The following is a 13,055-nucleotide window of genomic DNA, read 5'->3' as shown; positions in this document are numbered from 1 at the left end:
GATAGAGTGGGAGGGTCCTTCTTGGGGTCACTAGTAGGCCCACCCTGATGGTTTGCCTTATCTGGCCTGAGGCCTGTCACTGGCGGGGAAAAACCAGGCTGTTGGTGGCAGCTTCTTCATCCAGAGTTCTTTCATTTGATCCTCTGAGCAGGGCAGGCAGACAGAACTTTCCACAACAGCAGAAAAGGCAATCTTCACATCAAAGGAAAGTTCTGTCTCTGTGTACAGCATGGTACTTTGTCTCTGGGCTTCGTGTAAACCACTGATAGAAACTGTAGCTGCTCGTAAGTGACACAAGTGACCGAGAATTAGGATCGCCCAGCACAACACTCTGAGCCCAAAATACAGGAGCCCTGGGAACCACCCCTCCCCTGGGGCCCCGCAGGGCCTGGGCCGGGTGGAGTTTCTCAGGGAACGTCAGCGGCAGAGGCAGGAGGAGAAACCCCATCAGGGCAGTGCAGTTTTCTGCAGCCTTTGGCCCAGGGCTTTGCACCTGGAGTGTTGATGAATTTGTTGATTTTGTTGGAACAAGATCAACATGGTGGTGCAAGGGCTTCTCATAACCAAGTTCCTGCCCCCCACCACAGACTGCTGGCCCATCTCCAGCATCCAGGTCTTTAGTGACTGCCTGGAGGATCTTGCCAGCATTAGGGGCCAAACTGCGCCCCTCAATATTTATACGCTGAAGTGTTAACTCCCAGTACTCCAGCATGTAACCTTATTTGGAAATGGAGTCGCCGCAGATGTAACAGGTTAAGATGAGGTCAAACTGGAGTAGGGTGGGCCCTACTCCCTGGACACCAGGAGGCTGGTGCCCTTATTAAAAGGAGAAATTTGGACTTCCCTGGTGGCCCAGTGGTTAAGAAACTGCCTCCCAATGCAGGAGACACAGGTTCAACCTCTGCTCTGGGAAGATTTCACATGCAGAGGGGCAAATAAGCCCCGTGAGCCACAACTATCAAGCCCATGTGTTCTAGAGCCCATTGTCTACAACAAGAAGCCTCTGCAATGAGAAGCCTGTCCACCACAATGAACAGTAGCCGTCGCTCACTGCAACTAGAGAAAGCCAGCGAGCAGCAACAGAGACCCAGTGACGCCAAAAATAAATAAATAAAACTTAAAAATAATTTATTTTTAATAATATTTGGTTGCACCGGGTCTTCGTTGTGGCACGTGGTATTTCTATTTCCTTGCAGCATGCAGGATCTTTCCTCGCGGCATGTGGGATCTAGTTCTCTGACCAGGGATAAACCCAGCCACCTGCACTGGGAGCAGGGAGTCTTAGCCACGGGACCACCAGGGAAGTTCTGCACTTTGATTCTAATCTGGGAGGTTTCCAAGCAGAAGGGCAGTGCCACTGAAGCCCTCGTTTTGGGAACACTGCCCTGAGGGTGATACAAGCCATGATAGAAAGTGACAAATGACAGGGAGATGGGTTGGGCTGGGCCTTCTTCTGTACAGCTTCTCCTGTGCTTCCTTAGGTGTGGGGAAGCATCCCCTTGCCTTCCCAGTTGGGCAGAGGTAGCTGTGCTTACCACGTATCATGCCCTTCTCCCCAAGTTCTCCATACGGAGGGAGACCCTGGTCCTCAGTGAGCTTGGTTATCTGTCCGCCTTGCTTATGGGCCTTGCCTTTCTAGTGCTTCTCCTGTCCTCTGTCAAGCACCTTCGAGGTCCAGTTGTGGGGCAGGGAGCAGTGGCCAGGAAGGATCTGACCCCTTTGGCCAGGCACAGCGACAGGTGGGCTGAAAGATGAACCACTAAACATGATCCTGAGGGCAGGGCTGGAGCGGCTCAGTTTCAGCCCCTCGGGTGCGAGCATGACTACGCAGCTTTATATAGCTCTGCCGGCCCTATATAAGAAGGTGCCCTGGCCAACGGGAGCACGGAGAGCACTGTGGCGGCGGTGCTGGAGGTCACCGTCAGTCAGAAGAGCCTGCACACAGTTCGGGTCCGTGCACCTTCCTTCCCTGAGCAGGAGGGTCCCCACAGGGGTGGCCCAAACCATAGCTGCCAGGATGCCCAGCAGAACAGCTCGCTATGCCCGCTACAGCCCAAGGCAGCGGCGCCGGAGGCTCCTGGCTGATCGGAGCGTGCACTTCCCTAATGACGTCCTGTTCTTGGACCACATCCGCCAGGGCGACCTGGAGCAGGTGGGGCGCTTCATCCGGACTCGGAAAGTCTCCCTGGACACCATCTACCCCTCGGGTGAGTGCCTGCGGGGCCAGTGAGGCTCTGTGGGGTGGCAGGGGAAGGCCTGAGCCTTGACCTCTCCTGTCCTGTCCAGGCCTGGCTGCCCTTCATGAAGCGGTGCTTTCTGGAAACCTTGAGTGTGTGAAGCTGCTAGTCAAATATGGGGCAGACATTCATCAGCGAGACGAGACAGGCTGGACACCCCTGCACATCGCCTGCAGTGACGGATACCCTGATATAGCCAGGTGAGAGGGTGGCCTCCAGGATGTAGTCCCCCAAAAGGTGGCCCTGCTAGTGTAGCTAAAAACTCTAAGGGCTTCTGGAATTTCCTTTCTGTCCTGTTGCCTCCCAAGAGCAAACTGCAAAAGTTAGCGAAACTTCCAAAGGGTCGGTTTCTTTCTCCTCACCTCACCTGGAAAGAGAAAAAACAGGTAGATCTCAGAACCGCAGGCTGCTACCTTCAGGCAGGGGTGAGCATTCTCCGCGCCACATTCTCTCCTCAACCAGGGCTGCCCTTTGCACCCAGGTACCTCATTTCCCTGGGGGCAGACAGAGAAGCCGCGAACGACGATGGAGATCTGCCTTCAGACCTCATTGACCCGGAATTCAAGGACTTGGTGGAGCTATTCAAAGGGACTAAGATGGACTGAGACCAGCCCTGCCCTCCCAGGGCGCTAGCCCTGCCTGGAGAAGTCAGGTGCCCATCTCCCCCGGATGCCAGGAATGCCCCAGCAGCGGGGCTATGGGCCGGCCAGACTGGCCAGGACCCCACACCTGGGCAAAACCCCTCCCCTCTCCCAACCCCGCGGCCTGGCTTTTCCTTCGGGTGAAAAAAAATTTTTTTATTGCTATACTTTTTACTTTTTCAATAAACGTGGTTCCTAAGCCCGTGGTGATGGCCTGATTACTAGGGACCGTCCTGTCCCAGTCTTTCGGCTCCGTTTGCTCTGGTGGTCAGCGGCCAACCGCCGTCCACTCTGGTCTGGGCATCCGGCAGTGTCGGAGCAAGGAGCTAGAGTCTCGCGGCTCCCGACCGCCGGTACCTGCCGTCCATCGATCCCGCTACCCCCAGGTCCTGTCTGTCCCAGAACCCCGACCCCGCTGACCCAGGAGACTGTCCTCGACATCCCTCGACCCCGGCTGGCACGAAGTCTATGCACCCCTCAGACCCCAGCCTCTCGGTCCCAGCCCTCAGTCTCCGCCCCTCCGCGCGCCTGCGGTCACGTGACCTGCGCCAGTGCGCGTGCGCGGCGGCGATACGTCACTTCCGGCCGGGCCCCTGGCAGCGGCGGCGGCGGCCGAGAGGGCGAGGTGAGGCGGTAGCGGCGGGGGCGGGGCGGGCGCGGCCCGGACCCGCCCTGGCGCGGCGGCCGCGAGGGGAGGGCCCCGGGCTGGGTCGCGGGGTTCCCTGCTCGCCGCGGCGGAGGCTAGGGAGGGGCACGGCGAGGCGGGGCGGGTCCGCGGGGCAAGGGGCTCAGAGGGAGTAGCGGGCCGCCGTTCTCCGTCGCTGAAGCTGCCGCCGCCTCGTCGCCCGGGGAGCAGCCCTGACGATGCTTCCTGACCGCGAAGCGTGGCCGGCCGGGTTCCCTCGGTTCGCCCTCCGCCGCCGTCCCGCGTATCCCACGCTCCTGGTCTCTGAGCTGGGCGAGGCAGTGTCAGGGGAGGGAAGGGGGTAAGAGGCTGCCATTCCTCCGGGAGCTCACCGGAACCCCGGGGGATGCCGAGGTGGGCGGGGACCGCCATGGGGAGGCCGCGAACGAAGCAACCCAGGTTTGTGAGAAACTTCAGGTAACGCGGAGGCGCATAAGTCGTATCCCCTACCTGCCTCCGAGGAAGACTTCCCAGAGAAGATGGTCATGAGCCGGGCCCCCAGGGCCAGGGCGACGATTTGGGGCAGATGGGACATTTTGAGCAAAAGCCTTTGAGGTGTCAGGGGGAGTGTCTAGAGCTTTTAGAAAGCAGTGCGGGTGGGGAGGGAAGGGTCAGGCCCCAAGTCTTGAAGGAGAAGGCTTGATTTGGGGTGAGTGGAAGGGCTGGTGAGATTGCCAAGTGAGGAAGGAGGGGAATGCATACATTGGGGTTTGTTGCTTGGCAGGGAAGCTGCTGCTGTCACCAAGAAAAGAGGGAGAGGGGTGGTGCAGTGCTTAGAGGCTTCGCCTGGGTCTTTTCAAGGGTCGCCAGGCCCATTTGGTATCTAAAACAGCAGTGTCCTGCCTGAGTGGTAGATTGCCTTCTAAAAGTCTTATTGGTGGAAACGGCTGTTGAGAACCCCACAGACACAGAATATGAAGGGGAAGTGGAGTCTTGAGAAAATTTGAGTACCTATCAAAAATTTTAAAGTAACACAGAGTGGCTGCAATTGCATCATTGATTCTAACTCCGGAATATCCATTGTCACTTTTCCAGACAACAGAATATCATCTCACCCCCTGCCTTTACGCATATGGCTGTGTATGGGGAAAGAGTTCAAGACTGGCAGTCTGGAGACTGGGCTTTGGGCTCCCTTCCCCGCATTCCTCCTCCCTGGAGGTCTCTGAAGCCCTTTTTTCCCCATGAAAGAGCAAGGTGCTATATAGATCCATCCAGGAAGAGTCCCTCCCTGTCTCTAAGCAGAACCACATTGGTGCCAGGGGTCTGGAACCTGTCAGGGGTACAAGCAAAGGCAGAGGCAGTCTCTGGGGTGCTCAGGGCAGCTCAGCCATCCTAGTCTAGCCCTGATTTCTGTGGCCTGGGAGGCCGAGAGGTTGGGAGTCTCTTGGGGCCCAGATCCCACTCTGCTGAGTGGCAGGTTGCTTCATCCGCTAAACCTCCAAAGTGGGGTTTATTGGTGTTCTCCCTGGCTCAGTGCAATGGCTGCTCCACAGTTGGCCCTTGGCTGCTGCCCCTCCACACTGTGTCATATGTTTGTGGGTCTACACCATGCCTGAGGAAACTCTGTGCGTTCAGTTTGCCCAAGGCTGCCCTGGCTTGCACTTCATAATCAAGAGCAGCCCTTTTTACGCTCAGAAATGCCCAGTTGGATGATACATTCCTTCAGTGATTGCCCTGTCCACTGTCTCGTTCGATACGCAGCCACAGAGATTTTGTTTGAGGTTGTGGCTTCATGTGGCTGTATTTGGGTCCCTTTGAGCAGGAAGGCCTGGTGAACATTCTTGGGGGTTGTTTTGGCTCAGATGGGGATTCCATGGCCCATAGAGGGAAGAGACGCTGCCCAGAGCAGCGATGGATGACCCTCAGTCACGGAGTGGTTCTGGACCCTGCCGGGTGCTGAGCGTGTAGCCTGCTGGCTGCTATGGGCTAGGCTGTTGCGGACAACAGTCAAGGCCTGTGGAGTACACCAGGGGACTTTGTGTGGTTCTCTGTGACTCTGGCAGCAGCAGAGGTGGCTCTCTGGCTCAGACTGTGTTTGGGAAGGGCTGGGGGCCCAGTAGCTGGTGACACCCACACCTGGTGAAGTAGATTATGGCCAGACTGAGGGCTTGATGGCAGTAGAAGGCCCTGGTAGTATCTGAGTGGGGAGTGACTTGGGTGGGGGCAGGTTTTGGGAAGATCATGCTGGCATCACGTGTACCAGGGATGGGGAAGGGTAGTGCAGGGTACTGTCTCGACATGGATTGGAGAGTGAGCAGTGGATGTCGGACCGAGAGTGGGTGGGAATGGGAAGAAGTAACTGAAGAGCACATACACGTAGGTGGAGGCTTGGAGTCTATGGCCTGAGGGGAAGCTCTGCATCATCAGATCTGAGACCTCAGTAGTGTGAGCTGGGCCTCACAAGCTCCATCGAGCATGAAAAAATGGGGCTAACCTTTGTGTTGGCGATTGCCAGATACAACCTGATTTCAAAGCTATTAAAAGGGTAAAAAAGTTTTCTCCGAGGTGATGGGATGTAGTCAGGTTTTGAGCTCCAGTCTTCAGGAAATAATTGTCCCTGATAATCATGGTAAACAAAAGTCGGAAAGCAAACAGGAGGGAGATGTTTGCAGAAGTGGATACTCCCTCCCCACTGGCCAGATGGACTGGAAACTCCAACCTCAGGGGACTCTTGTGGCCTACTGGGCCTTTTTAGGTATCCCTGGCACTTTTCCAGGCGTGCCACTCTCCCCAGCCTGCTGGTCGCCTGGCTCCTCTGCAGTGGCCTCTGTAGAGGCCCTGCTCAGCACTTTGCTCAGACAGTAAATGTGCTCGAGTTTCCCTTTGCTTCACCAAACACACTACCGTCAGCCCAGGCCTCGCACCTCTCTTCACAACCAATTGTCAGGCACAGGCAGTCTTGGCCAAAGGTCCCACTCCTCCCCGCGCTCCGCTGAGCCCCTTCCTGCTAGGTCATTGGAGGTTTTGTCATGGTGGCTCAGCGGCCACCTCTCTGCCCTGGCCTTCCTTGAGTCCAGCTGCCTTTTAGACATCTCCTCCCTGACCTTGTTTTGTCCCCCTTGTCCACGCCTTTGCGGCTCGGCCCTCTCCACTGGACAGCCGTGTGTCCCCAGGCTTCTGTTTTTAGCATCAGTGGTATGATTCGCCCGCCGTTGCCACGGCTCACACTTGTAGCTGTCACCTTCCAGGGCAGAAACAGGCCCAGTGTATATGGGCCCCTTTCACTGGTTCTCCCCTCGGCACAGACAAGCGCTGCTTCTCTGGTTGCTCCTGTGCACCTCTCGGGAGCCACCAGGCCCTTTCCTTTGGGTACATCCTGGAATTGGAATGGCTGTCACGGGGCATGCATATTTGTTAGATTTTTCCAGGAAATTTCCTTTGGGGTCAGCGTGGGGGGCCCAACTCCTTGGAGGAGGTGATGAAGGTGGGTGAGTGAGTGCAGCTCACTGTCCCTCTCTCTTCAGGGGAGCAGCAGGCCCTGGCCTCGCGGGAAGCTGCTGATATACTCAGGTGAAGCCTTGGTTTCCCTGCATCCCGCAGGAGGCAGGGTATCCACGGGGGCGGGGCAGGGCCAGCCCAAGGTCCTAAGGAGAAAGGCCCCCAGAGGGAGGCCGAGCTGCTGGGAGAAGACGGAGGACTCGCGGGTTCCTCACAAGTAGGAACCAGCTGGTGGGACACAGGCCATTAAAGACAGACCTGGTTGGGTGTGACCTCCCCCATCGAGAGGAGGCAGACAGTAACTCCTTTTTAAAAAGTCCTTTTACTCATTCTTCAAGTCCTGAGGACATGAGAGCCTGTGGGTGTCTTGCCCCTGGCCAAGGTACTTCCTGGCCGCTCTGTCCAGGGCACCAGAAACCTCGTTAACTCAAGTAGCACATCTGTGTGGGCAGGTGCCCAATGACAGGTACACAGCTCCACCGCTTGTGGGGCATTCTAGCCTCTGGTCAGGAAGCACAGAGTGGGGGCAGCAAGGGATGGGTTCCCACTGTGGAGACTGAATGCTCCAGGGGCCTGGGGCCCAGGCCTTGGGAATGCAGAGACCAAGGGGAGCAGGTGAGGCGCTCAGAGAACCAGAGCCATGTATGCATGTGCGTGTGTGCATTCGGGGCAATGGGAGCTGGAAGGGGCTGGCCTCTGAGTTAGGCCTGAGACTGAAACGGGGCCTTGGACCAAAGTCAGGCACCCATAAAGGCCAGGCAGCCCTCAGGCTGTGACCAGAGGAGGCCAAGGCCGAGGCTGCCCTGGAAAGAAGAAGCCCTGGAGATGGGCAAAGCTGGGAAAGCAGGTACCCTGAAGAAGTGGCCCCCGAGGTCTGAGAGGACAGACTGCAGGAGGGATGAGGGGGCCTGGGTAGGAGGGGCCAGCCTGGGTTGGGTGGGGGCTGGCTGATCCTCCAGGCGCCTCTCTCCTGTTGCTTAATTGAAGCCTCCCACCTCATTGCACTGCCAACAGCCCCTTGGGACGTGAGTGTTCTTGAGCCCCTTCAGTGTCCCCAGGGCACCCTCAGGCCAGAGAGGGCTTTCCCTCTGTGCTCTGGTGTCTGTGGGACTGGCACCTGGACAGGAGAATGATACGCAGTGAGATCCCTCGAGTCCAGGAAGGGAGAAGTCCCTTTGTGAGGAGCAGGGCCCCTCTCCTGGGAGGGCATAGGCTTCTATGTGCCCCCCCCAGGAAGCTGGCATTGTGCTTTGTCATTACTACCTCCGCTTGTAGGCTGTTTTACCTGTGCAGATTTTTTTTCCCCAGCTGGGCTGTGCAGCATGTGTGATCTCAGTTCCCCTACCAGGGATCGAAAGCGTAGCCTCTGCAATGGGAGCAGAGTGTCTTAACCCCTGGACTGCTAGGGAAGTCCTCCTGTGCAGGTGTTTAAATGCCAAAGGAGCCAGAGAGGAAGTATCCACTGGGTCTCATCTTCCAGGCTCTTCAGGAGGGGCTGTGGCTGAGCATTCTGGGGCCCCCAGGCTCCAGGGATGGGGGAGGGGAGGCACTTGTGCTCACAGGCCCTTCCCAGGCTTCCCCCATCCCCAGCACCTGGGGTTGGCCTCCTCTGGGGCAAGGCCAGGCCTGGGACTAGCCCTGTGCAACTAGCTTCCTCACCCTGAGATGCGTGTTCTCAGCCAGAGAGGGGACTTTGTCCAATTGGGCAGTTTTGAGAGTGAGTCTAAAAATAGACCCCCATCCAGGGCTGTCTGGTTCCTGGGCTGAGAGAGCCTGTAAACAGGACACACCCCAGAGTCTCGGTCACTAGGATTGGCCTGATGGCTTCCTCCAGGCTCACAGTCCTCCCCCAGCCCTCCTGTCACACCCTGGGGACCAGGAAGCCGGGCAGGCACTTTTCCCATTGGGAAGCACATCCCCATTTTACAGATAGGAAACTGAGGCTCAGTGGAAACAAGATCCTAGGCCCTGCAGGCCGTGAAGGCACTGGATGACTGCGGGCCTTTCCTGTAGCCCCGCACTCTGTTAGCAGTGGTGTTATGAGACTTGGAATATCAACAGGGCTTCCCGACCCTGGGGTAGGTGTGTTCCCTGGGCCGCGGTGGTCCAAGTGCGGGGTCCACTGGAGCTCAAGCTGCTCTGACTCGGGCCTGTTGGTGGCCCCTGGCCAACGGTACTGAACCTTTAGCCAGCTGGATTGTGGCTCGACCCTGTCTCCTGGAAGGCAGGGAGACCACAGTTAAAGAGAAGAGGCAAATGCCCCCACGCCCTTCGCATCCCTGGACCCCTTCTGGAGAGGGTGGCAGGGTGGCCTCTATCCCACTCCTATGTCATGGGGCTTCCCTTCCAGAGGCCGAGGGGATCCGGCAGTGGAGTGCGAGGACCAGACGCCCCAGCGATGACCAGGTGGGTCTTAGGTAGTGGAGTGACCTCCAGGTGTGGGGGGGTCCTGCCCTGTAGCCCCTCCTCACGGGCCGGGCTCCCCCCCAGTTCCCCCGTCTCCAGAGTCGTCTACAACGGCAAGAGGAACAATAGCCCCCGCTCTCCCCCCAACAGCAGCGAGATCTTCACCCCGGCCCACGAGGAGAATGTGCGCTTCATTTATGAAGGTACACGGGGTGTCTGCAGCCAGCCCCCCTGAGCCCCTCCTCCCCCTGAACTCCTGTGGGGTGTGGAGACCCAGTTCTGGTCATGGGTGTGCATGGTCAGCACTGTGGTGGTCCTGACAGGCAACACCCCAGAAGAGGCAATGTTTGGAATCAGTGGTGGTTGCTGGGGAAGAGGGGGGCCATGGAAGATGGCGCACCCTGGGGTTTCTTGGAAGAGGTGTGGTGGAGGTGTGAGCACGTGTGCACAGCATTTGTGCTGGGAGGTGGGGGATGGAGGACATGGGAAAGATGGGGCACCCACCTGGAGGAAGTGCTGTACCCTAGTGGGTCTCATAAGCCTCTGTGACTGGAGCTCTGGTCATGGTACCATGAGGCCAAAAGGGGCATGGCTTGGGCAGGGCTCCTCGAGGGAGCAGGGTATGTTGAGGACAACTTCAGTTAGGAGCAGGCTGGACTTGGGGGCCAGAAACTGTTGAAGTGGGAGTTTGGGCTTGGGGGGCCTGTGGGGCCACTCAGAGGGGAGGGATAGGGCAGGAGCGGGTGCCGTCTGCTTGGATACTGACAGGGCCGGATGGCAGGCCCCGGGGTAGGGGCCCTGACCACCCCTGCTTCCTGCAGCCTGGCAGGGTGTGGAGCGGGACCTGCGGAGCCAGATGTCGGGCAGTGAGCGGGGCCTGGTGGAGGAGTACGTGGAGAAGGTCCCTAACCCCAGCCTGAAGAGTAAGTGGGGCTCCCTGGGCAGGAGGGGCCGACCAGGGGGCAGGAAGGCCCACCCACCTGCTGCTTCCAAGCCAGCCTGGTGGGGTGGCCTGGGTCCCAGGGCTTTCAGAGGCGAGGGCAGGACAAGGGACAGACTCTGCCTCTCCACCTGCACCCACCACTGACATTCTGTCCCTTGGCAGCCTTCAAGCCCATCGACCTGAGCGACCTGAAGCGCCGGAACACGCAGGACGCCAAGAAGTCCTAAGGCCCGCCAGTGCCCCTCCCCTGGCCTCCGGGAGATCTGGGTGCAGCCTGCCGCTGGCCGCTTCCTCTCCTGTGGGCTCAGCCCCTGGGAGGGGGAGGGGGCCTTGCTCCCTGTGGGCCGAAAATCCCGGGACCAGGACAGGCATGATTGATGGCCAAGGCCTGCCCCTCCTCCCCGAGCCTCTCCTTTCCTCTCGGGGGATCTCAGGTTACCCCCGTCCCTAGGAGGGCCTCGGCCCTGCCAGCCTGTGCCCACCCCGGGCCTGGCTGGACCTTTGGAGCTGCTGGTCCTGCCTGCCCCCAGGGCCTCGACCCTGATTCTTGTCGCCTTCTCCTGCCCCCACCCCCAACCCCTGGGCACTTCCGGGATCAGGAGGGAGATGAGGGGCCTTTGTTATCTCCTGTGCTGTGGGACTGGGCTGGTTTTGTCCTGAAGTGGGCAGGAGCCAGGACAGGGTGGTCCCAGCCACACCCAGCATGGGTCCCTCACCGACCCCTGCTGCATCTGTGCCCGGGGCACGGGGAGCGTCTGACCCCCAACCCCACTGTCCAGCCTGGCCCTTTCCTTCCTTGTCAGCTTTAGGATGACACCAGCTCTCCGGGCCTGGCACACTGCTGGGTGCCCCCTCCAAGGGTTCTAGGCAGCCAGGTCTGGCTCGCCCTTAGGAAGGGGCGTGGGGCTGGCCTGAGCTGATGAGGCTACCCAGTGGGTCCTGCTCTGTGTGGTGAGTTGGGAGGGTCTTCAGGGCCATTTTTTTTCTTCCTGTGCCCTCCAGATTCAAGTGTCTGACTGAAACCTGAGGACCAGTAAATAAAGGTGGGGTGGCATTGGCTTGGCAACTTGGTCTGTGAGGCCCCTGTCTTGGCTGCCCACATGGGGCTGGAAGTCCAAGGCCCAGAAGTTCCATCTGATCCCTGGGCTCCACCAGGGGGCTTGGGCTTCTGGAGGGCAGTGGGAGGTGGAGGTGGGGGCCCTGGAGGTAACACTTCCCTCAGCAGCACTGGGCCCTTGGGGGGTGGCCTGTCTGCTGTCCAGAGAGGGTGGCTGCTGGACTTGGAGAGCCCCAGTGCGCTTGACCTTCAGACCTGGACGTAGCCCTGGCGGACAAGCCAAACCGGAATTTATTTCGGGAACAGCCCTTTCCTGTTAAGAGTATTCTGGGGCTCCAGTGGCCCCACAGGTGGCTCTGGGAGACGTCTTCTCCTGGCGGGGGGGGTTCCCCAGGGATGAGGGTGCAGGAAGGATGGTTCATGCAATAAGCAGCAGCCAGTGGGCGTTGGCTGGTGCCAGGCCCTGAGCCAAGTTCCTGTAACCACACAGGCCTGTTTGCTCCCCAGGGACCTGTGGGGCATCCTGCCAAGGGTTTGAGTGCCTGCTGGGCTGGGTCACCCACACAGCCCCTGTGCTTGTGGCTGGAAGGAGGTGCGTGTGGCCTGGATGGGGTTCAGGGCCCTGTGGCCAGAGGCTGGGCGCACGGGCACACGTACCCTCCACCCAGCATGTCCAAGACCACTGAGGATGGGGTGATGGTCAGCCAGCAGAGATCCTCCGTTGGGGAAGGGGAGGGGTGGGCCTGAACCTAGCCAGGCCACTGCTGCACGTGTGGCATTGAGCAAGCTGCTGAGTCTCGAAGCCTCAGTTTCCTGAAGTGGAGGTTAGCGCCTTCCTCTGGTGGCTGCCGCAACAGTCACCTCATGGATGCTCTCGACAGGGCCCTCGACCCACAAGACGGCGGGGGCCTGGATGTCTGCCCTCTTGCAGCCACGGCCCTGGCCTTGCTGTGACTGGGGCATGTAACACTGCTGTCCTGCCTGTTTCCCATTTTAAGTGAGGGTTTGGGCTGTGGTGACTGGAAGGCCTTCCCCTGAAGGGGTTTCAGGCCCCCTGGCAGCACACTGGAAACATCTAATATGTTGCGTTGGTTAAAAATCAACTTGACTTTGCTCCCAGCCCTCTTTGGGTCATTCGTCCCTCCTGTGGGGTTGGAAAGTGGGAATGGTGGCACACCGGGCCCCCAGCATCTGGGTCTCCCCTGTCTATAGCCACTCTCCCCTGGCCTTGCCTGCTAGCACTGATACTTTGCCCCTGTGTGGGTGGGCCCATGGGACAACCCTCGAGGCCTTTTCATTCCTGCTGTCCCCGCCAACTTAAGGTTTTCTGAGAAAGAGGCCCTAGGCCTGGAGTCTTCAGAGGTGGGAATGTGGTTAATGGGCCGTGCCAGGGTTGCGGGGGACGGGTATCGAACTCGGGGGCAGTGGTGATAGAATCCTCACCAGCACGGTGGGCTGCCTGGTTGACCCTGAGTGACTGGAGACACCTCCCCTACCCTCAGACAGTGAGGAGAGAGGAGATGAGGGAGTGTCCTGGTGGACGGGGCACCCACATCTCCATCATGTTCTACCCTTGGCAGTGCCACACACATCTCTGCTTTTATTCTGTGCTGGCAACTTGGTGGGGGATGGGGTTATTACCATGACA

General features: G+C 58.9%; 2 protein-coding genes and 1 long non-coding RNA gene across 7 annotated transcripts; 2 read left to right on the top strand and 1 right to left on the bottom strand.

Moving 5' to 3' along the window:
* The first annotated feature begins 2,017 nt into the window (after positions 1-2,017).
* Positions 2,018-3,077, top strand: PPP1R27 (protein phosphatase 1 regulatory subunit 27). Of its 2 annotated transcripts, none has more exons than XM_006064221.3 (3): positions 2,018-2,207; positions 2,287-2,437; positions 2,719-3,077. In XM_006064221.3, the coding sequence occupies exons 1-3, from the start codon at positions 2,018-2,020 to the stop codon at positions 2,840-2,842; spliced, it is 465 nt and encodes a 154-aa protein (XP_006064283.2). In that variant the 3' UTR covers positions 2,843-3,077. The 2 variants fall into 2 exon arrangements, with proteins under 2 accessions (XP_006064283.2, XP_025135500.1); XM_025279715.2 differs by having other exon boundaries at positions 2,700-2,839.
* LOC112583633 lies at positions 2,094-3,190 on the bottom strand. The gene is made up of 2 exons (XR_006549344.1): positions 3,054-3,190; positions 2,094-2,604 (listed from the first exon to the last, which is right to left on the bottom strand). It is a non-coding gene; the product is annotated as an uncharacterized LOC112583633 (long non-coding RNA).
* Positions 3,191-3,545: 355 nt separating this feature from the next.
* On the top strand, positions 3,546-11,416 carry MCRIP1 (MAPK regulated corepressor interacting protein 1). Of its 4 annotated transcripts, none has more exons than XM_044938694.1 (5): positions 3,546-3,823; positions 9,352-9,407; positions 9,558-9,610; positions 10,229-10,330; positions 10,513-11,416. In XM_044938694.1, exons 1-5 carry the CDS (start codon positions 3,743-3,745, stop codon positions 10,575-10,577), a joined length of 357 nt encoding a protein of 118 aa, XP_044794629.1. In that variant the 5' UTR covers positions 3,546-3,742; the 3' UTR covers positions 10,578-11,416. The 4 variants fall into 4 exon arrangements, with proteins under 4 accessions (XP_044794629.1, XP_044794628.1, XP_006064282.1 ...); XM_044938693.1 differs by having other exon boundaries at positions 3,566-3,823; positions 9,492-9,610; XM_006064220.4 differs by having other exon boundaries at positions 3,725-3,864; positions 9,492-9,610.
* Positions 11,417-13,055: the final 1,639 nt, after the last annotated feature.

This window comes from Bubalus bubalis, chromosome 3, assembly GCF_019923935.1.
Source record: "Bubalus bubalis isolate 160015118507 breed Murrah chromosome 3, NDDB_SH_1, whole genome shotgun sequence".
Taxonomy (NCBI): Eukaryota; Metazoa; Chordata; class Mammalia; order Artiodactyla; family Bovidae; genus Bubalus; species Bubalus bubalis.
Note: the sequence above shows the minus strand (reverse complement) of the source record. Positions and strands in the feature narration are given on the sequence as shown.